The 24,271-nt window shown below is 36.9% G+C and overlaps 2 protein-coding genes across 6 annotated transcripts in view; both read right to left on the bottom strand.

Moving 5' to 3' along the window:
- srpk1a (SRSF protein kinase 1a) overlaps positions 1-15,587 on the bottom strand; it is a 32,599-nt gene extending 17,012 nt beyond the window's left edge. For all 4 annotated transcript variants that reach the window (XM_015600946.3, XM_007231923.4, XM_007231922.4 and 1 more), the window contains exons 1-7: positions 15,483-15,587; positions 12,956-13,010; positions 3,646-3,791; positions 2,869-2,977; positions 2,595-2,682; positions 1,209-1,296; positions 738-844 (exon numbers count right to left, since the gene is read on the bottom strand). In XM_015600946.3, coding sequence (XP_015456432.3) covers positions 738-844; positions 1,209-1,296; positions 2,595-2,682; positions 2,869-2,977; positions 3,646-3,791; positions 12,956-13,010; positions 15,483-15,534 — 645 coding nt within the window. In that variant the 5' untranslated portion in view covers positions 15,535-15,587. The remainder of the gene's footprint in view (positions 1-737; positions 845-1,208; positions 1,297-2,594; positions 2,683-2,868; positions 2,978-3,645; positions 3,792-12,955; positions 13,011-15,482) is intronic.
- A 2,427-nt stretch (positions 15,588-18,014) lies between these two features.
- mapk14a (mitogen-activated protein kinase 14a) overlaps positions 18,015-24,271 on the bottom strand; it is a 34,478-nt gene continuing 28,221 nt past the window's right edge. For both annotated transcript variants that reach the window (XM_007231921.4, XM_007231920.4), the window contains exons 10-12: positions 23,192-23,270; positions 22,543-22,716; positions 18,015-20,621 (exon numbers count right to left, since the gene is read on the bottom strand). In XM_007231921.4, coding sequence (XP_007231983.2) covers positions 20,554-20,621; positions 22,543-22,716; positions 23,192-23,270 — 321 coding nt within the window. In that variant the 3' untranslated portion in view covers positions 18,015-20,553. The remainder of the gene's footprint in view (positions 20,622-22,542; positions 22,717-23,191; positions 23,271-24,271) is intronic.

The raw sequence follows: 24,271 nt of genomic DNA, 5'->3' as shown, positions 1-24,271 counted from the left end.
TCTGTCCCTGAAACGCCTCACATGCGCACATTAATATGTGTATAAATGTTGCCTTCTTCACCAACAACAAAAAAAAAAACTCATATTAGAGAGAGGACTCGTAGCTTTATAAAGGGAAATGGATGTGTTTGTTAGCAGCTCATATGTGAAGCATCTTTTGCTGGAGTGGAGAAACAGCAAACAGCTGGTCTGAATTTCATGCTCAGGTCAAGGAGGTAAAAAAGGCCAGGCGGTTTGCTTTTGCTGTTTTTGCAGCTGTAGCTGCACAGCTGCACCAAGATATAGAATGTGGGTATGAGAGAGAAGCACGTAACGCTAACGCTAATGCGTAAAAGCAAAAAGACACATGAATTCTGATTTGACTGTTCACATTTATGTCGCATGTCCATGGATCGGCTATGTATTCAATTTAGGACCACATTTAAAAGTGAATCAAATCTGACATGGCAAAAAAAAAAAAAAATCCGATTTGGCAAGTTTACACATGAAAAAAATCAGATCTGAGCCACATCAGCCTGGTAATATGAATGAAGCCTATGTTTCATTCATTAGCATCATTCTATACATTTTTAACAAACTGTTACTGTAAAGTTGTAAAAATAAATAAATAAATACATAAATAGCCTACATCAGATTTATGATGCTTTTTAACAACATAACTGTTCACAGCTCTACACTCTTTTAATAATTATTAGCCAAGCACAATGCAACAATTGTGTAAGACTGGGTGGTGTTACCTGTCGAATGATGCTCTTGACGCAAGGCAGGGGTAAGCCTTGATAGTTAGACTTGATAATCCACTTAAGTAAATGGTGCCCCAGCACTTCAAACACCATGCACACATCTGAGAGGTCAAGTTAAGAACCAACCTGTCAAACAGCACTACAGGGAGCCACAAATCCCCACAGGTTAGGAACACATGATCCAACAGGACAAGAACATCAGTGACACAGCATTCAACCTTGATGATAATACAGACAATATTATAACTTTTTCTGCTTCAAGTTTGAGCAACACATATTATAAATGAGAAAATACACTGATCTGCTCATACAGCGTGGTTACTTTTGGCCATGAGGACGAAGTATTTCTTGAGAAAAACAATGTAACAGTTGATTTACAAACATGCCTGGCCTCCAGCATCTGTCAGTATCAGCATTCTTACACGTCTTCTAGTTTTACATCATATACTTTATGGTTAAGGATACGAGTTCCGTTCACCCCTGAGATTTTAAAGTCGTCTAACAGCTGAACCACCATCTCTCTGTTTGGATCATCAGGGTCTGTGTTTCTGACCTGAACACAATAAAACGTCACACACACACAATATAAAACATACAGTGAGCACTACATATATTATGAAATAACCTTCCTCCTAACCAGATGGGATGATACAGTAATGTATAAAAATTACATATAAACAAGATATAGTAGAAGATCCCTGCTTAATCAATGTATCTTCTGAATTATAAATATATTAATTATCAAGAATATTTAAAAAGGGTTTATCTGTCTTTACTGTTTAGGGAAGGTATGCTGCACAGCTGTGAGATATTTATTACATTTAATGACAAGAGTGTTAATCAGATCATGATTTTGAATCATCCCCACTCTGCTTAACTCTACCCCAACTCCTGAAACCACCTCAAAAGTATTAAGATAGAGAATCATTATTACAAAGAACATGGTTACAGCATTGCACAATTCAATGCTGGGAAGGGGCTTTGTATGCCCTTAACCCACACCTGGCATTAGGCATAGTGCCAATAGGTTCATGTTTATCTGCTACAGAGAGTCATACTCTGCTGGCACTACTTACAGAAGTGTTTAGAAAGGAATTCCACAAACATTTGGACATAAAGTGCAATTAAACCAGGAACTCGCCATTGGCAAATGCAAAAACATTGAAGTAGAAGTTGTTTCAGAAAATAACTTTTAATGGAAACCATGATAAAAATAATTTAAATCCTGTACTTTTCAGACTATAAGGTTAGCAGCAGTGCTAGCCACGGTTAGCAGCATTTAGCGCTAGTAAATAACACCCGACAGCTCTACACTGAGAAACCCAGAGTGATTCGGTAAGCCAGGATGCTATCAGCTAGTAGTTTGTCCCACGTAGCTTGTTTTAACAAGGTAAACACACAGACTACAGTCCAATATACTCCCCTCTGAATGGTGAAAGAACTAGCGCTGCAGTTAGCAGCTAATGCTAATACTGCTCCAGCCTAGGTACTGGAGAAACTTCACTAAAACTTCTGTAAAATGCTGGAATTCAGTGGAGAGACTTTACTGTGCCTTAAAACCTGACCGGTAGAATTCATACATAAGGCACACTGGAATACAAGGTGCACTGGTGATTTTTGAGAAAATTAGGATTTTACGTGCACTTTATATTGCGAAAAATCTCTATTCTATTAGTTTTTTGACTGTGACACAAAGATCAGCTGATTTTTATTTAAAAAAAATGTGGGGATACAAGATGTGTGTGAGAGTGGCAAAATGCATGTACTTCATCAACCTTAACAAAATGTCCTATTTACAATCCCACAGTATGACAAGGCTGTGTGAACTGTGAACTTTAAGACAGGACTCACAGATCTTAATAGTTTTATCTCATCCAGGGCTGTTTCAGTATAATGCTCGGCACTCTTTACCACCTTCATTGCCACAAACCGCTTCCCTCTGGAAAAAGATAGAAGACAGAGGAAAAGGTAGAAGAAAAAACATTGCAGAGATTAACAGAATTGAGAGAAAAAAATACAAAACAAATTTCAAAAAACAATAAAATCTGTTCAATCCAAGAAGAGCACATTTAGTAATCTAAACACAGCTTTCTTAATATCTTCCTTGCATGAGAGCAGAACTTACTGGATGTCCAGGGCGAGCCACACTGTTGAGAAATGTCCCCAGCCCAGCTTTCGGATCACATGGTACTTCCCATTGTAAAGGTCTCCAATCTTCACATGATGGTAGCCACCTAGATATACAGGGAGGGAAAGAAGACTCTTAACAGTGCAGAACATTTGCTGAACAGTATGAGCCAAAGATGATTTTGGAGTAGGGCTGCACAATGTTGGACAAATCTGAAATTGTGCTATTTTGCAATTTTGCAATGCAGTACCAGTCAAAAGATTGTTTTTTAAAATATTAAAACTTGTATAAACTTCATACAGATTTATCTAAAAGTTTTTGTAATAAAAAAGAAAAGATATTGGCCAGACATAATCTACCTTTCTGGGGGAAAAAATCCAAACTGTAAAAACTGGAAAATAATTTGACATTGCACAGCCTGTGGAGTGACTAATGAAAATGTGCAGATTGTGATGGTGATGCTGAAACAATACATTGTGGAACAGTCTAATTTTATCACTGTGTAGATACACACACTAATGTACCCCTGTACTGCTTATTTAGGTTGTTTTTTTTAGCTCCAATGTAGACAATTAATGAGTTTTTCCTAAGTTAAAGTGTGTATGTTGAAGCAGGTGTGTTAAACATGAAAACTCTTATGACCAGGGCTGTAAATCACAGTCCTACAAAATTATTCACCACATGCACATTGTACAGGAAAATATACTGTATTTAAAAGCACAGACTGCATGGTAAGACACAATGCACAGCTGCTGAAAGGATGCTCCTGCTCACCTTTGCAGTAATCATTGGGGTCTTCCTGCTCCTCATCATCTGAGCCCAGGATTTCTTCATCGGGCTCCTGCTGCTGAGGCTCAGCGGGCGGTTGCTGCTGCTGCTGCTGCTGCTGTTGAGGCGCTCGTCTCGAGTGTTGAGTAGGCCTGCAGGAAGGAGGATTTTTGCCTCATTTTTATGCTACACCACTTTTGACTCGGACAACCTTGCTCAAACTACACAGTTGAGATTCCGGGAGCACTCCTTTGGTTTCATGGGCAATAAACTCTGAGTAACTCAACCTCCTTTTCTATTGAACTCTTCTTTGCTTTCTACATCCAAAGTGAGCAGCATACAGAAACTGACCGGGACGTGCGGTCACTAAAAATAATGAGGAAGAACTTTTTCTGACTTCCCTAAAAACAGAGTATCTTTGGTTAGGATTTTGATAGAATGCCTACTAGATCATAATAATGAGACTTCTGCATGAACTTGTGTACTGTTCAATAGATATTATGCTTTGAAATCATACATTTCTCTTGAATAAAAATATTTAGATGAAATAATATGGAAAGACAAGACAAAATCCTGCACCTACTAATTAAAGTTAAACACAGAGCCCACATCATTCCACCAGGTATAGTTAGGCAGCTCCCTTCACCAGAGTTTTAGTCTTCATACAACTTGGCATGTTCCTCCTCCACCAGTCTTACACACTGCTTCTGGATAATTTTATGCTACTCCTGGGGCAAAAATTCAAGCAGTTCAGCTTGGTTTGATGGCTTGTGATCATCCATCTTCCTCTTGATAATATATTCCAGAGGTTTTAAATAGGTAAACATCAAAGAAACTCTTAAATTTTTACGTGGTCTCATTTTTTTCCAGAGCTGTATACTGAGCATAGAAGCTTGAAATTAAAACATTGCATGGCATAAAATCCTGACATTTACATCTAGATCCTCAATCAATGAACCACTTTGCCTAACATTCACACAAAGCAATCAAAACGATACCAGAGCAGGAGCGTTCCTCACTAGGTTTAAGAAACTCGTTTAAGAAAAACGTTTAAGGCAGAGCTCTTTAAAGAGCACTTACTCTCCTAACACCTCTAATTAACTAACTACTTCTAACCTCATTTCCTGCTCCCCATCCTTTCCTCCTCTTTCCACTACTCCCCTTTTGACCTCCTTCAGGCCCTGTTTAAAATGTTTTGCCTTGGACTTTAATGTCCTCTATTGTTATGTACCCTATTATCGTAAGTCACTATTTGGATACAAGTTTCCGCTGAATAATGTAATGTTATGTAATGTAGATATGATATTCTACAGGGCACAATTTGTTAGAATCCACCTATTTTTCAAAATAATGAAACTCACGTTTGGAGATTCTTGTTGCCCAGGTGTGCCCTGTAATATTGACTGTAAAAACAATGAATAGCTTTGAATGTTTACTCTTGGATTGAGAATGACTTTACCAACAAGCTTCACAAGACATGCATTTTAAAAAGACTGAATTTCATGACTAGAGATACAATACTTTTCAAAAGTAACACTCACTCTCATTTAATGTTTTATTTCTTTATTTTCATTATTTTGTACACTGCAGATTAAGACTGTAGGTCAAATGCTACATATTGTTGGTAGGAAAAGGTGGTAGTGGTGTGAACTCTAGCAAAAGCAGGATTAGCTAACTTTTTTAGTTCTTCAATAAGATCTGTTTTTTAAAACCCTGCAACACCAGAGTTAAAACGTCTGCTTCAGCACCCTCATTAACTCATCATGTAGTACATTATAATTATAGCCAATTCTAACTGATAACATCAAGATAACATCAAGTTTACACAAGCCCTCATTCTCTTATTTAATTTTAGTGTTTCCTTCAGAAAAGAGCGGATACAAACAATGTAAGAACAAGTCTGTTTTAGAGGGCTAAAAACAAACATATCCTTAGTAAAATACCAAAATAACTTTCCCAGATCTAAAATAGAATAGAAAAATCCACACTTGCAACAAAAAACCTGGTTATAAAACTAGATCCTGCCCCAGGGTGGACTACCTTGTACACTCAGGACAAAACCACAAACCACACTAACATTGGTTTTAAATGAGCTACACATGCAAAACTCATAAGCAAATCAAACAAACAGACAAAAAGCTAACTACATTAAAATAAATATTTAAGCCTCTGCCATGAAGTTCAAAACAGCACATACCTTTAGTGCAGAAACACTGATGATCTATAAAATAATTTCTAAGACTACAGTTTCCTTGTGTGTCACGACAACTATTTTTAGTGGACGATTTTTAAACACATTTTTTCAGCATTTTGACACTGTTTTTGTTTTTTTGTTTTTTGTTTTTTTTACATTATCTGGTATAAATTTGTTCTCTTCACTTTTCAATTTGGACAAACACTGCTTTTTTTTGCCACGGGTGGCTGAATAATTTTGCTTGTCAAATTTATAATCCCTAATAATAACAGCAACACTATAATAACTGGACCCTTTTAAAAAGCAATGATTATTTAAATTATTAATTAATTATTAATATTTTCAGACATTCAGGCAATTATTATTTATTTTTATTTTCAAAAAAATCAAATGTAAATCAAATTGTTTTCCATATATGAACTTGTTTACATAAGAGGTTCTCCTAGCTAAAATTATGCCATGAGCAATATTGAATGTCAAAATCTGCATGATCAAGTCCATATATTGAATTATAATTTATTACTTAATTATCGAATTATCATAACAAGCCCAGTTTAATGTACATCGGTGGGAAACAGGGCTGCAACGATTAGTCAATATAATCGCCAATGTCGATTATTTAAATCTGTCGACTACAAATTTCATTGTCGACTAATCGTTAATGTGTAACAGTACAACATTACCCAAAGTGCTGAGGACAGAAGAGTAAATGGTAGATGAGTAAATGGTTCACTCACACAGTTTACACTCAACTTAGTCTGTGTCTCCAAAAGTGCCACACAACATATATACAAATTTACTCAATAAATATCAGTACTTTTCATCTTTAAACAACATCTAGACATTTAAATGCCTTTTAAATCTCATGTTCAGCTGTTTCTATCATTTTTAGAGATGGAGGACATGGCAGAAATAATCGTTGACTAACTGAAAAAATAAATCATCAGACTAGTCGACTGCCAAAATAATCATTTGTTGCAGCCCTAGTGGGAAATGCATGGGAAAAAAGGACTGAGAACTGGAGGACATTAAGGTAGGAACACAGATTGGTGAGAAGGGGGTGAAAATACCAGAACCCTTCCCATAATGACCCATGTAATTAAGAACTCCCTGATGCATGATGCCAGACTCTTCACTTCCACTTACACCAATGTTAACAGGTACCCATTTCCATGGATCTGCTGACTACCTCTTCTCTTCTTCCTGAGCCCAGATATTTAGGGTGGTTTCACACTTGTCCACACCCAAGACTACTGTGCATATGTAAACAAACAATCTGGTGGAAATAAGCTTGCACCGTTTGCTGCTTTTTATTATTTTGCTTGGATACAAAACACTACAGTGGCAAGGAACACTTTCTCTGGGATGCACGATATTTCACCATATAAGCACCTCCAAACAAGGAGCCAATGTCACATGAGAAGATCTTTATCAAAGCAGTACACCCACTCACTCACTCCACAAAGCTGAACTTATCACAGTAACCTTGCTCCAGCTTTATTGCAGTGTGGTTTTATAAAGCATACACTGATAGAAAGGGAAGTAACGTGACAAATAGCAGCAGTGGTTCAGTAAAAGCAAACCCAAAACCACCAATTTCACGAGGGCCAGAGATCAGTACTCTGGATTGCTCCTACACTAGTGTGAAACCACCCTTACACAAAGTAAGAAGCTCATGGGAGTTACCATATTTTTCACACTATAAGGCGCACTGGATTATAAGGCACACTATCAATAAACGTCTATTTTCTGGTCGTTTTTTATACATAAGATGCACCAGATGTATTATAAGGCGCATTTTATGCAACACTAGTAACTAGTAAGGAACAGGGGTGTCACCATGTTTCCACTGGGTGGCAAGAGGTGTAAAGCTAAGCTAAGTTAAGAAAACAAAACTGTAATTCTTAAAAGACACACTTCAGAGGAGTCGGACAGGTCAATCGAAACACTGATTGTTAATCTACACAGATTTATCTCCTGAAAAACTGTTTATTTGGGTGAGTAAAGCACTTCCGTTTAATTACAGTAAGCTTAGATTACAGATTTCCACTAAAGCTGGAGCATTAGCATTAGCCGTTATCCACTAGCGGTTAGCTGCTACAGCAATGAAAGACCTACACTAAGGAAGCCTGAGTGTTCTGGTAAACCAGAGGGAGATATTAGCTAGCGGTTCGTCCTATGTAGCATGTTGTAACAATAAACACATAGGCTACAATCTGATAAACTCACCTCTGAATAGCAAAAGAGCTAGCTAGCACTTAACGCAGTTAGCAGCTAATGCTAATGCTGCCCCTACAGTGCTAGTCAGGGTTAGCAGCAGACTACAGGCCGATAATACTCACCTCTAGACGGCCAAAGTGCTAGCGCTTAGTGCGGTTAACAGCTAATGCTAATACGATGGAGAACTCAACTGAAACTCTTTTATATTTATATATATACTTTAGCGGAGGGGCTTTACTGCTCCTTACAACCTGACTGGTAGAATTCAAACATAAGGCACACCAGATTAAAAGTAGTATAGTGTGAAAAATACGGTACTCTCTTCTGGTTTCCTAGACTAGCAGACATGATCTACCAATAACAATGGACAATGGGTTGATTATTTGGCTGCACCAGCCGTGAAAGAGTCTATAGAAATTTACTTATGGCTTAATTAACTAAATAGTCTCATGTTGAATAAACCATTCTTTAGGCATCATTGAAGCATACCAAGAGATCACCAGTCTTACACACTGCTTTTGGATAACTTTATGCCACTCCTGGTGACAAAATTCAAGGAGTTCAGTTTGGTTTGATGGCTTGTGATCATCCATCTTCCTCTTGATTATATTCCAGAGGTTTTTAATTTGGTAAAATCAAAGAAACTCATCATTTTTAAGGGGTCTCTTATTTTTTTTCTTTGTTTACATAAAATGAATAATGAACAATGCATAATCCTTAAACCCAGAGTAGACTTTGCCAGCCAGATTATTATTAACTAAAGGCTTTTTGTCTTTAAAAGTGTGTAATTCCACTATTGTATTGGCACTAAACAATTTAAAATGACTAATAATTATTAACTGAAATGTTCAAAAAAAAAACAATATCACAATATTTACATATATAGACAAACATTTCCATGATACACATTATTTATCACTATGTTGAAATGCATACAAAATGCATTAGCATTGCAAATTTCTTAAAAACTTATTCAAGGACATTGTTTTTTTATTCCGTTCTTGCTGTACGTGAATAAACTGAACTATAAAATCAATTTAAATACATCCTTGATATACTTATTAAACCGTATTAGCAATACTATAAGAAAATCTATCATAATATAATAAATATCATCATACTGCCCAGCTACAGCCCTGCAGAACCATAGCTTCCCTAGGTTTCCCAGGGTAGCTAGGTTTTAACACAGTAAGCACTGCTTAAAGAAGAATCTGCACACAACATTTAGCTTTTATACGGTGGACCACTGGGGCATTCCTAGCACCTTAATGAGATATTATCTGAACATGACACTCTCATCTCATCTTTTGCTAAGCTCTGAGCTAAGATCAGGGGCTAAATCTCCTGCTAGAAGGATGTTGTTAAGCAGAACAGGGATTATTATGGACATATAAGAGGAGGGGCTCATTCACCACAGGTGTGGACCAATCGCTGTATGCCTAAGGCCAAAACATTACTCGGGTGGTGGAAATAGTTACTCTTTTTACTTGTTTTTAGCAGTACTGCCTGAAGACAACATTACAACTAGGGCTGAACGATTAATTGCATTTGCGATAATCTCGCGATATTTTAAAACGCGATTCTCTAACCGCACTGGCTGCGATTTGACTGGTCACGTGACTTGGGAGCGAGCCAAGCCGAGGACGAGCGGAGCATACCCGAGCAGAAGGCAGGGAGGTGGAGAAGTGAAGCCAACACAGCGCACTTTAGGGCGTTTTCACACCAGCACTATTTGGTCCGGTTAAAACGAACTCTGGTCCGTTTATGACTTTAGTGTGGTTCGATTGAGCAGGTGTAAAAACAGTAATCGCACTCGGGTGCGGATCAAAAGAACCGGACCGAGACCAGCTAGAGGAGGTGGTCTCGGTCCGGTACCAAACGAACTCTGGAGCGGTTCGCTTGTGGTGAGAACGTGATCCGGTCTCGATCGGATCCAGCTATTAAATATAAGCCATTTATTTGAGCTAAACTGCTAAAAAAGCAAGCATAGTTTAAACTAATACATTAGCTAGATAACGCTAATTACCACAGCTGTGAACAAACACTGTGTCCATGCATGCGCTGCATTCACTGCTCTGTTTATTATGTATAAATCTGCGCTGCATTCACTGCTCACAGCCGCGTAACTCTGTTTATTATGTATAAATCTGAAACACTGTGTTTGAAAGTGCAGCGTTTCAGCGTTCAGTGTTAAAGCACAGATATTTGCGCTGGAACACAAAATCTTCTCAAGGCTTCTCAAGGCTTTGCAAGGCTAAAATGCCAACGACCAGTGCTGCATCTTCAAATACAGAAAATAACGAGTTGGTTAAAGCAGATTCTCTTTATGTTTTTTGCACTTTAATTTTTCATGATGTTACTAGCTGGAGAGCAATAAGTCAAATTTTGTATATCTATTGTTTTTCCTAATTAAAAAAAAAAGGTGAAAAGGAAAAGCTATTTATCTATTTATTTTTCTATAAAAAAAACAAATGATGAAAAGGAAAAGCACAGATTTTTTTGCTTTATTGTTATCTGTGCTTTAAATAAATCTGACATTGTTTATTATTAAACAGATTGATTTATTGCTTCTGTTGTTGAAAAATACTTGAGAAGACAAAAAAAATTGCATTTTAAATCGCAATCGCAATTTATAGATAAAAAATTGCAATTACCGTATTTTTCGGACTATAAGGCGCACCGTATTATAAGGCGCACGATGAGTGAACGGTCTATTTTTAGTGTTAGTCCATACACAAGGCGCACTGGATTATAAGGCGCACTAAATGTCTCTTAACTGGAGCCATTTCACGGTCCTTACACACACACCGTAAGACTATGTTGAAGCACAGTTAGTATTACTCCGCTACGCTCCTGACAACGGTAGCCGTAACGCTCCGACAGACCATAATATTACTATGTTGAAGCACAGCAAGTACCGTATTACTCCGCGACGCTCCTGACAACGGTAGCCGCAACGCTCCGACAGACCATAATATTATGTTGAAGCACAGCAAGTACGTATTACTCCGCGACGCTCCTGACAACGGTAGCCGCAACGCTCCGACAGACCATTATATTATGTTGAAGCACAGCAAGTACCGCATTACTCCGCGAGGCTTCTGACTATAATAGCGTGTTGTGCCGAATTCGGTGAATAAAACGGTTTTAAAACAGAGATAAAGATTGGATAAGTTTCATTTCTGGATGAAGTGATTTCCAGCGCTGTTTGGATATAACTGTGGATTACAGGAGACTGGATTGATGGATTCTCTTTAGTCTGGACGCGTTTTGAAGGTAGGACCTGTGGCTGAGCGCGGGTGTGTGTTCGGGGGGTGGCGGCAGTGACCGGAGGTTACCCCAGGACAAAAGGAGAGCCTTTTATTACTGGAAACATGCGCTCTGACGCAGCTCTAATTCATGAAACATACATCCTACAGTAAAAGCACAGTTCTGGAATCCAGAGAGCCAGACGGTTCGAATGGTGTATGACATGACCGCATTCGATGAAATATGGACGAACGATAAACGCAAATATGAGAGTTATGAATTATTAAAATCATAACCAAGGCATATTTCGCCCTAAATGTTTATTTTCTGAAAGGATATTCCGCTAAATAGGCTAAATAGCTCAAAAGCAGAGATTCTAAGCTTTAAAATGGTATATTGGATGTCTATATTGAACCTGTAACTGTTCATAACTATTCAGAAACACAGCCAGTTATGAAATATTAAATATTTCTGGCCCGCCGGTGGGCCAGCGCGTGTTAAGAGGTTAACTTTACTTAGAAGTGGGCGCTAAAAAGAAACAGTTTGTGCTATTACCCCAGAACGGGTGGAAAGGAAAGTTTACCGGCACCTTGTTCTGGCCACGGAGCTACAGTGGAAACTAGCTACCCTGAGCCACAGCCGAGAGGCAGTACGGCAGTCAAAGGTAACCGCGCGCTAGCCCAAGAGGGGGATCTTTTTCTGGCGTGGGTGAGGAATTCTGCACAACAGAGCGCCGTGTACCACATAAAATCGAGGTCAGTAAACACAAGCAAAATCCATACACAAGGCGCACTGCATTATAAGGCGCAATGACGATTTTTGGGAAAAAATAAGTATTTTAAGTGCGCCTTATAGCCCGAAAAATACGGTAGATTATTTTCCAAAATCGTTCAGCCCTAATTACAACACAGTAAGCAAACTTGTTTATCAATCAATGGGGAAAGCAGTATTGGTTGAAAGCAGTTCAGATTTTAAAGAAACATTAAAACCTCAAGCAAACCTCAATTATGAATGAGCAAGCATGTTACTGCAATGCTATTTCCTCCTAATGTCACAGTAAATCTGCCAAGGTTTTCTGCATCTGGCTCATAGTGTAGAAAAATCCAGACACACCAGGAACAACAATTCAAAGAACCTACATGCTGACACAAAACCTCAACACACTCAAGAGTTTAAACACACAAACCTACAGCAGAAACTCTTTTTGACCTTTATTAAAAGTGCTATTCAACAACAGACTACAGCAGGAGGAATGTGCTGATTCCTTAAGCCAGTGTGCTTTTAATATAGCACCATGTCGAGGTAAGTCAAGCTTTATTAGTCCCCAGGGAGAGTGTGTTTGCAAACATAGTACTAGTGGGGTAAAAACAATCATCCATAGATTTGCACGTTTATTTATATGTCCTTGTAGTGAGGACCTACACAGCATGCCAGGCATTTGCCAAGAAAGGGTCATAAAAAGCCTGTGACTGTTTTTAGGTTCCTACCACAGCTTATTTCAGACCTAAGACAACTAAGAATGATTCAAATATGGTGTAATCTGTGTAACTATGTACCGAGGTGATATAACTGTGCATACAATCAATGAAAACTGCATTTTTATTATCTACAGTCTAAACAAAAGTATTAAAAAAGAGAGAAAAGTAAACTCACTTCTTGAGAGACTTCTTGGCTTTCCCCCTTTTCTTCCTCGCCTGGAGTGCGAGAACTGTTATGGAAGAAAGGACAACCGATTAAGTCAAAAATGTTTTCCAGGAAATCCTCAATTTACTGAAGATGCAGATACAGTAGTGCTTAAGAGTTTATGAACCCTTCAGAATGTTCTATTTTTCTGCATACATTTGATCTAAACCCTGAAAGTAGATAAGGAGAACCAACAGGGATTTATTAAAGTCTAATCTTCACAATGCATTTGTGAAAGTATACAATGGCACAGACAAAAAAAGATTTTTGAGGAGTTAGTCAGCATGCCTAATATTCTAATATTCATTAGTTCACAAACAAAAGAAAACTGAACACCAAAAGTGAGCATTGCTGGACCAATGTCTTCTTGACAGAGGAAAAAGGCAAAAAAGACCTAGAGACAACTTCGATATGTTTGGAGAAAAGAACTTATCCCATCTGTGAAACAAAGTGGTGGTAATATCATATTTTGGGCTTGTTTGCAGTATCTGGGCCAGGACGCTGGAAAATTTTATTTTGAATGACACCTGCACATTATTAACAAAAACGTAAGGGCATCACTATATGAGCAGAACCTTAAATCAAAAGCTTTTGTTGTCATAGGACCTGAGTACAGGTACGCAGTGTAACAAAATTACGTTCCTCCGGAATCAACACAGTGCAACATGAAACAACAATACAAAAGACAAACAGAGTGCGCAAAAGTGCAACATAGAACTATAAAACTTCAATAAATACAACAAACGAGACAGTTTAACAGTTTAACAACTTCAAGAGAATGTGGGTCATGAAGCAAGACAATGGCCATAAGAACACAGGTTGTTTTACCAAAAAACAGTTAAAAAAAAAGAAAAGAAAAAAAAAGTTTTGTTTTGAACTTACTCTAACCAACATTTAGTTATTGCTGCACTGAACGAAATCGATTCACATACTATGCTTTACAAATCCTGGTCAACTATGGTCAACCATTGAGGAAAATGATCCATATTTACATACCTATAAGTGGCAATGTTAAACTACTACCTATGTCAAATGTTTAATTTCAGACCCTAATTATTATTATTATTTTGGACGGTAATGTAGGTCATGGTTATTATAATTGTACTTTTATAAAATCAGGCTCTATCTCAATAACCTCAACAAGATGACTGCAAGTGGGCAAACAAATCTAAAACTAACACTTAAGAAGTTCATTGTGTTAAAATCAACTACAATCAAAAGGATCAAAAAATATTTGTGCTACACTTACTTACACACACATTAACACATGATAAAGTGTGTTTAAAATAAGCACTATACCTTACTTTTATTTTATATACTTTGGAATTGTCTAGTTATAGGTTTGCTTTATGCAAAAATACAAAACATAAAAAGCAACAGGAATACGTGTCAGTAACATAAACATAAACAAAGCACAAAAAACAAGGTCAAGAAAAAAGCAACACACACAAAACCTTTCAGAAACACGTCTGCAAACTACAAACTGACAATAGCAATTAGCTATAATAACTACTATAACTAGCTAGAGTACTTGCTTTTGTAGCCATTTAACCTTATCTTGTATAAGAGGGGGGGTATCAAGATACAGACATAAAGACGTTACTGAACAATTTAACCTATAAACAACGGACAACCATTCTCCCAAATTTCAACTAAGAATATTGTCATTTAAAGCAATTAAATGCCCAAAATTACAAACAAAGATGCAGAGCTTTCAGACCTCAAATAATGCAAAGAAAACAAGTTCATATTCATACAGTTTTAAGAGTTCAAAAATCTATTTTGGTGAAATAACCCTGGTTGTCTTTTAGACAACTTTAAGCCATTCCTGGTGCAAAAAATCAAGCAGTTCAGCTTGGTTTGGTGGCTTGTGATCATCTATCTTCCTCCTGATTATAATCCAGAGGTTATTTATTTGGTAAAATTAAAAAAATCATCATTTTAGGTGGTCTCTTATTTTTTTCCAGAGCTGTATATTTGATTAGTTACTAGTTGACGTTAAAGGACGGGATTCGTGAAGTTTCCATGTAGGGAACGGACAGACTGAGGTAACGTAACGTAGTTAAATTAGCGCTAGCCAGACGCGAGACTCGTCTGATTAGCTAGCTTTAACTAGCTGATACACAAATTACACACACACATTTCGGCCATAATTTATCTGCCTTTCTATCTACCTATCAAACTAGTGAACTACATGCTCTAATTTACTATAACTCCATGTTTTAACACAGTAAACGCAGCGGCACCCCTCATAATGACAAGCTAAGGCTAAGCGTTAGCTAACCTGCTAAGCTAGCTAACCTGCCCGCTGAGCAACGCTGGGCAGCTCCGTGTCGCCTGGGTCGCGCTGTGTTCACGCTGAAAATACGGCCATTTAAACCCAAACACCACCACCATTCACTCAGAGACAACCACAGGTCACACATACAATACATATTTGCGCCACAGAGACAAGAACAGGTCGATAATATCAGCGGATAATCTTAGATGAGATTACCTTTTCTCTCCATGTTGGCCCGGTAGTTGGTGGCTGGAGCACCCACGCGCATGCGCGGATCCGGAGCTGTGCTCTGCCTGTGCGTGTGTGTGTGAATGTGCGTGTGTGGCTCCACACCCCTTCAGTAAAGAAGGATTCCTCACTGTTTCTCACATTACTGAAGGACACAGTCAGTCCTGACCTCTGCTCTACTCAGGGTTTACATTATTCAACCCAGCATGAGCTTTATTTAGTAAATATACTGAATTTAATTTTTTTAAATTTAATTTTTTTCAATTTAAATAGGTGCCATTTCTGTCCCCAGGGAATAACATGTATAAATGAGCACAGAAAATAACTTTTATTTTTAAAATTACATTTTATTAGTAAGCATAGTGTCTTGTACATTGACTTAATTGCAAAACATAAAACATAATAAAAACTACATAGAACACTGAAAAAATAGCAGGTGTTACCTGATACCCCACTCTCTAACTATACAATTTACCATCAAAAATCATCATTTTTTTGCATTGTTAAAATATTTAGTTAAAAACTAAAAAAAAAAAAAAAATTTTTATTCCTGTTATCGTAACACAAGTACTCCAGCTGAAAAATCTGGAACATCCTACAAGTCACTTTACAACAGGAAGTTAAATAAGTTGGTTCTTCTGAAGATCATGGGAAGACCAAAATTAGGCTTCCTCATTTGTTTTTCTGTATATATCTTTAACTATGACTGAGGAGGTCAATCTTAATACTCATGCATGTTACCTAAATTTTTTGTTTATTTTTAAAATACAACTTTTGGGAAAATTGCTAGAATGTGCTCAATGTCCTCAAGCTATTAGCATAGCCACAACTATTTTTCATGTTTTTGATAATTCTATGCTCGTTCCTGTTACTTTAATTCCTGCTCAAAACATAAAAAGCAACAGGAATACGTGCCAGTAACAGGAGTGAGCTTCAGTAACAGGAATAAGTGTCATTAACTGGAGTGATTTTTTTGTTATAAATATCACTTATTTGAACATGCAGTCAATCATTTTTTATAAAGACTTTCTTAAGAGAAAATCAAAGAAATGAGTGGACTTTAAAATGCTTGTAAATGTTGTGAGTTTTGTAACCATCTTCAGCTTAGAAATCTTGTAAAAATAGTTAAAGCTGCCTTAAAAACAGTACATGTTTTTAATTGTTAAATGCATTTGGTATTAGATTCAGCGTTAAGGAAAAAAAAAAGCAAATGGCACCCATTTCGTGGAATGGCCCATATATGATTATAGTGCAAATATACACAAACCTTCACTCTGGGCTGATGCAACCATACAGAAATATACTAGTGCATCTCAAAACATTTGAATATAACTAAAAAATGTAAAACTCATATATTGTATAGATGTCTTGCACACCGCTTTTGGGTGACCTTGTCCACCCTGGTGCAAAAATTCAACCAGTTCAACTTTGTTTGCTTGATTGGTCAGAATTGAAAGTGAAAAATGCTTGATTAGTGAAAAATCTGGCAATGGGGCAGGTCAGGGAAGTGTTGCTATATGGTCAAGCCATTCCTGAGAAAACCTTGATGTGTGTGGTTTAGCATTATCCTGCTGAAAGTTGCCAGTTGGAAGCCCTGTCATTAGAGATAATAAATGTGGCAGAAGGATGTCCCTTATACTATTACTAGGGCATCATCACAGCAGCAGTTGGGCAGTGTGTCTCTTTACAGCAAGGACACAAATTAAGCTCTCTCTCAAAGCCTGTTGACTAGGTAGAATTTCCTTAAAGACCATCATAGAGGCATATCTGATACTCAACAATCTTTCTTTAAGAGGTACACTACCAAAAGTTGCCCATGGGAGACTTTTGGGAGAAATCGTATAAAACTGAATCAAAACTTAAAACACCATTCAAAATTAGTGACTGAACATGTGGGCTAGATTGTAGGCAGATAAACAACATGTAATTCTCAAAACTCTATAACCTAGAATAAAATATATAAAATCATTTACATGTAAAGAATGTACCTCTTACCTTGTATTATGCATACATGCCAAAAGAAATTGGGGGGAAAGTATCCCATGACTTTTGTCTTCTTCCATGGAAGCTAAAGAATACTGCACTGACCAGCAGGTTATGTGAATGTGGGTGTGATTTGTGCTAGAGTCACTTGTCTTTTTACACAGACAATTCTAGCCAGATGCTGCTGGTCACAATCATTAGCACCCACTGCACTGTCCACTGCGAGAAGTAATGCCTTCTGTGATATATATATTTCTAATTTGCAGCAATTGTAGATTGAGGACTATTCCATTTATCTGCACCCACATTTGGGCCTCTCTCTTTAACCGATCATTCAAATAGCCTCCCCATAAGCAGGTAAGTGAGTGTTCAACCTCACTCACAAGTTAACACCTCACCATTCATACAGGTGTTATAACTGTCCCATAACCTTTGGCATAACATTGTATAAAGTTTGCTCGTGATTGTTTTAGGATGCCAATCCCATTCACTCAATCATTTTCTGGTCAGTCTACATTGAACAAACATGAACAGTGATCATTTGAAAAATATCTGCCTTTATTTTCTTTAATAAACAATGTGTATTTGATTATATTCTCTACAGTGTGATACAGGAAATAAAGCAGACGACAGAAGCAGCCACGCCAGTTCACACCCCTCCTCAGCAGTATATAAATATTTCACACTGGTACGATATTGACATTCATTTAATATCTCTATTGTCAGATCAAAAAACAGTCCTATTCACATCATGTGCTCAAATTCTCTCTTACTGGCTCACTCACTCTTACAGTCACACAGCTTTTTTTTTGTGATGAATGAAACATAAAATAGGAAAATAAAAATGTTGTAATGAATGCATTACAAGGCTAGAACTGGTATCCATGCATATGTATGAATGTATTTACACGTGGCCTAATTGATGCCCAAGAAAAGAAAAAACAAACAAACAGGGAAAAACACATTCATAACTTTTGAAGTATTACCGTGGAGTATTGCATGTTTTATTTAAGGTTTATTCTAACGTTACTATTTGGGCTCAGAAACATGTAGGGTTAAATTTCTCCAATTTGATTTTCTCTGAGCATCATCTAGCAAAACATCTAAATGTGACGCTAAAAATATACTTCTAACCGTCTCTGTTCTGGTCAAAAATGACCCAATTCTCAACTCAAATAAACACAGACAAAAGCTGCATGTGTCACACATGTACAACTGTGGTTGGAACTCACCCTTATCTTGGATATGAACATCATGACCCATATAATGAACTTCTTTCTTTTAAACAAACAGTTACTATTCTGGTGCAGAATTAAGGTATGACATAGCCGAAAATACTAATAATTTTTATTTCTAAACAACTGCAGAGTCCATGTGGGTCTGATCCAGCTAATCATCTGATTGAAAAGCCCTTTCTGGTTTCTGAGGGTCTGCAGGGAACCCCAGAGCTCAACTTGAACAGAAGTGGGTGTTTAAACAGTCCCAAAAGTACATTAAAGATGATTGTGGAACGAAGAAAGTAGGCTAACATTAATCTTTTGGAATCCCCTTCCTAACATCCAGATCTCAACCCTACTGAAAACTTAGGGGTTGTGCTTAAGAGTTGGGTCTGTGCCAGGAAACAAAATAAACTGGACTCTACCAGTTTTGCCAAGGATAGTGGTCAGATATCCTACCAACAGGGACATTTAACCAAATAGTGGGTGGTGTTCAAATTTTTTCCTATTAAAAATAACTGGCATGACTGTCATATCCATAATGTGTGTAAAGGTTTGATTTGTGTAACCTGACTAGCTTTTGTATATCAATTATTTTTTGTTGTTGTTTTAGTGTGATATGTACATATACAGCTCTGGAAAAAAATAAGAGGTCACTTCTGTTGCTAAATCAGTTTCTCTGATTTTGCTATTTATAGCAAACTGAAAGAACAAAGAATATACAGAGCCTCTAAGAGTTCAGAAATCCATATTTGCTGGAATTACCCTGGTTTTTAATCACAGTTTTCATGCATCTTGGCATGTCCTCCTCCACCAGTCTTACACACTGCTTTTGGGTAACTTTTTGCCACTCCTGGTGCAAAAATTCAAGCAGTTCAGCTTGGTTGGATAGTTTGTGATCATCCATCTTCCTCTTGATTATATTCCAGAGGTTTTCAATTTGGTAAAATCATTAAGAGTTTTTTTTTTCCAGAGCTGTATATGCTACTAAAAAGAAAGGAGAAAAGCCTGTTTTCCCCATACAAATGATGAATCGGCAAATAAACATTTTGGTAATTTATTCAGTGCCGGAAACATTATGTATTATTAAAAAGTTTTATACTAAAGATGGTTTGGTATTCTTCCGGATGAAATGCCACAATCTTTTTACAAATAAAATCAAATACTTTGCCCAAACCTAATCAGTTTAGACACCTGTCCAATCCTTAATAACTGAATCTTGAGACTACTGGGCTGGTAGTTTATGATTAGCAGCAAATCTTTTTTGCCATGTGTTTTTGTGTGTGGTTTTTGTGGGGAGTGAATGGAAACAGGACTATGGACTAAAACAAATACTAATAAACTCTATTCATTGCTCCTAATATAAAACATCTCTCGTTAAAATGTCTCCCTTTTTACCCTTTTGAGCCCAGTTGCTATGTATTGGTTGAATGTCACATACTGGAAAAAAATAATAATACTCAAATGTGCCAATGCTTTCATTCATTTTGCATATTTATATTTTTCTAAATATTTTAAATTCAGCAAGTAAACAGTCATTGTGTATTAAAATGTGCAGTCATGTGAGAATGTGCACTCTTCACTTAGAAAATCAAGAATTATGTGTATTTTTACCAAGGGTGCTCACACTTTTGCAAAAGACTATATGACTCTGTGTGTATTTTAAATATATACAAAAGAGCAAGACAAAACGTAAAGTGGCAGGCACTTTAAAAAAAAAAGAAGAAATCATAAAATTATACTGTCTGGTTAGCGAACGGTTTTTAAAAAAGAACGAAAAAAGAAAGAAACACAGTGTTAATTGTAAAATGCAGACAGGCTGGACTGGGCTGAAGTTGGGCTCCAGTCCTACACAGGTCTCACGATTCCATTTCATCTCCATCAAAGATCGGCGGCTCGAAGTTAATCACCTCTTCATACGTCAAACCTGTGGAAAGATTAATAAGGAAAGATTAGGGCCTGAACTGCAGATAATTATTAAAACTGTATATGTACACATATAGACTAGGGCTGTGTATTGATAGGAACTGGAAGAGGTTACGATTCAACAGATCACAGTATACGGCAACACTGTATGCAGGCAATATATATTGCAATTGTTTTAATCAAATTTTGGTGAAAATGTCAATGTCAAAAAAAGATTTTAAAAAATCGGAAGAAAATAACTTTTTATGCAATCAGAACAGCAGGATCTAACAACAGGGTATAACAATGCTCTCTAGCATAAAATGAACCACTATCTAACATCAATCTTTACATTTGAACTAAAAATCCATACACTACTGGTTAAAGTTATCTTAGTAAACAAAACTTTAATTCTTAAAAAATGCTCCAGCTAATGCTAATACTCCAGTCTCTGAGATGGAGAACTCAACCAAGACTCTTTTATAATGCTGTGCTGCTTAAAAAACTGACTTACAAACTTGTAACATTGCATCAACTATTTTGGAGATAATTAAAGGGTTTTAGGTGCACCTTACAGTGCGAAAAATACTGTATTCTGATCACAAGTGCTCACAGCAGATGCATTTAAAATGGCAGGTGTGGACAACTATATGGTCTGTGAATAATATGAAGGGTTCATACACCTTTCACAAGGTAAAATTCAAGCACTTTTCAAGCACTTTCAAGGCCCATTTTCAAGTTTTTCCAGCACCTTTCAGCCGTGGTAAATAAATGATAATGGTGATCTCAAAACTGCGATTCAGCGATAATCAATATATCTCTAAACCAGGGGTGTCCAAACTACGGCCCGTGGGCCATTTGCTGCCCGTTCCTTTTTTTGGAGTGGCCCGCGAGGTATTTTAGAAATAAAATTAAAGTTAAGCAGTTTTTTATGATGTGAGATTCAAAGTTTGAACGCTAGGTGTCAGAAACGAGCCAACGAGTTTAAAAGCGGAGAGTGCGCATTTCTAGCGCAGAACAACGGGGCAAAAGAGTCTAAAAGCGGAGAGGGTGCGCATTTTTAGTGCAGAAAAACGGGCAAAAGAGTCTAAAAACGGAGAGGGTGCACAATTCTAGCGCAGAAAAACGGGCCAAAGAGTCTAAAAGCGGAGAGAGTGCGCACAGGAAAACAGAGTCTAAAAGTTGCCGTAATTAAGGAGTTTAATATTAAGAGACATCATGAAATTAAACATCAATTTGAAAAATCTTAATTTACACAACACTGTCAAAGATAAAGATAGTAAGTCAAGTAAAATGATGTGTTAATGAAATAATCAGGAAAAAAAATCATTATTTGTTTTATTACAGAGTCTGTGGCCTGTGACTTCAAATATATCTCTCCTTCTGGCCCCCAACAAAAAAAGTTTGGACACCCCTGCTCTAAACTGTTCTCCACACTTCACAGCGACTATGCTACTGAGAAAAAAAATACTTCTAGGTAAGTAAATAGCAGGAATTAAGGATTTCTTGGTGTCAGTTTCACACAGTTTTAAATACCAATATTCTTTATCGTATGTTTACCCTATTCATTTTATTGAGCAATTACTGTAATATGTCAAATTTGGGGATGAGTTAAAGAACATTTATACGTACAAACGAACTTAGTCAGAACTTTAGTCAGATATTTGTTGTACAGTAAATTCAGTTACAATTTCAAGCACTTTCTCCAAAATTCCAGCACTTTCCAGGCCTGGAAAACAGAACGTTAAAATTCAAGCATATTCCAGGATTTCAAGCACCCGTACGAACCCTGAATATGTGATTGGATTACTCAGAACACATGTTAATGCCAGGTGTGAGCATCTCCTCTCCCTGCTGTTTTAAAATGTATGATCGTGCATATTCAATCTTTTAAATTTAATAAACACACCTCAATCAATCGCATGTCTAAAACTCAGACTCACGTTTCCACTCTTCAATGTCCAGCTCTCGACTCTCAAAGCTCTGGTCATAGGGATCTGCCTCCGGTTCATCATCTGGATCATGGTACTGGGCAAAGTAGGGGTGGGCCAACGCCTCGGCCGCAGTTATCCTCTTGTCTGTATCCAAAACCAGCATTTTTTCTAGAAGGTCCACAGCTGTAACAGCAGCACAGAACAACACCCTGATCAACAAACATCTCAACTATACTATAGCCAACAGAATTTTGCACACTGCAAAATTTGCACACTGTCTTGTTATTTATTATTCTTTGTCTGTATTGTGTTGTATTGTCTGTCTGCACTTTTGTACTGTTGCACTATTGTTCTGTCTACACTGTGTTTATGTGCACCATGGTCCTTGGAGGAACGTTGTTTCGTTTCACTGTGTACTCTGTATATAGCTGAAATGACAATAAAAAAAACCACTTTGACTTTGAATCCAACACAGTCAGTAACGTCCACACATTTCTACCAGTTTACACACATTACACTCCTGATAAAAATACACTCACACGTTCAGAGACAATGCAGATTGTTTGTCAGGCAACAACAGCTATATATAAATCTGTACAACACAAAAAAACACTACTACAGTGTAGAACTGGCAACTTAACGTTTAACTTTCTCTTACCTTGAGGATTGGCCCCAATAAATACATCAGCAAAATTCCTTTTAGGCATATTTGGAAGGGAATGAATGTAATTCCTGGCCTGTAAAGAGAAACCGCCAATTTGTAAGCCAACATTTTAGGATGAGCGCTGGGATTTAACAGGATTTGTCTTTGTGCAATTCCTACGATTAAGGCATTTACCTAGTAAGCCTTCCTGAATTAATTCAATAGCCTGCAAAGCCTCTATTCTTCATACAAACAGGTATAAAACTAAAAAGTGACCAGAATATTGTATTACTTCTACTATACGTTTTAACCAATGTCTGCTTTAAAAATCTATTTTTTGAATCTGGGTTCTAGTTACCTCTTTTTTAAATGGAGATATTTAACATAACACATCTAGGTTATTTGGATACATTCACATTACCCTGCTCATGAGTCAAATAAGATTTTTTGGCTATATTGACACAATTGTACATAAAATAACTAAGTGAGCGGTATATGTCTGTAATATAAAGAAATCTGACCCAGAAACAGCACACAAGTCCTTTAAACACACTTCAGGTGCAGAGTAATGATGATTTAAAAAATAGATCAGATTTGCCTTATCCACACATCCCTGAAAAAAATCTAATGTGTCAAATTAGAGCAAAATATCTGTTAACTGATAATGTGAATAAATATAACTTCAAAGCAGGATAAGAAGCTGATTTCTGATTTAGAATTTTACATACAATACAGAGCAAAAATTAAAGTATTTATATTACAAGTTATTACAACAGCCAGCAAATTACTATGAATATACAAATGTGTTTCATGTGACCTAAATTATATACGTCATATAATATATACAAAAACATAAAAAAAAAAAACATTGTTCACTATAAACTGTTTATTTATACAACAAAATTGCTTTTCTTGCTATTTTTGTCCCAGAATAATTTTGGTTGCCAAGTATTCTATGCATCCCTAGGCTCATGTGCTAATGAAGTTCACACTATGAGCTTTGGGCTTTAAAAATTACACTTATAAATAAAAAACAAAAGTCAAGAAATCAGAGTCTGCACTGGCCAAAAACTACATGAATATTTAAATAAAAAC

Source organism: Astyanax mexicanus, chromosome 12 (assembly GCF_023375975.1).
Source record: "Astyanax mexicanus isolate ESR-SI-001 chromosome 12, AstMex3_surface, whole genome shotgun sequence".
In the NCBI taxonomy this organism is placed as follows: domain Eukaryota; kingdom Metazoa; phylum Chordata; class Actinopteri; order Characiformes; family Acestrorhamphidae; genus Astyanax; species Astyanax mexicanus.
The sequence above is the reverse complement of the archived record's forward strand: the minus strand, read 5'-3'. Positions and strand labels throughout refer to the sequence as shown.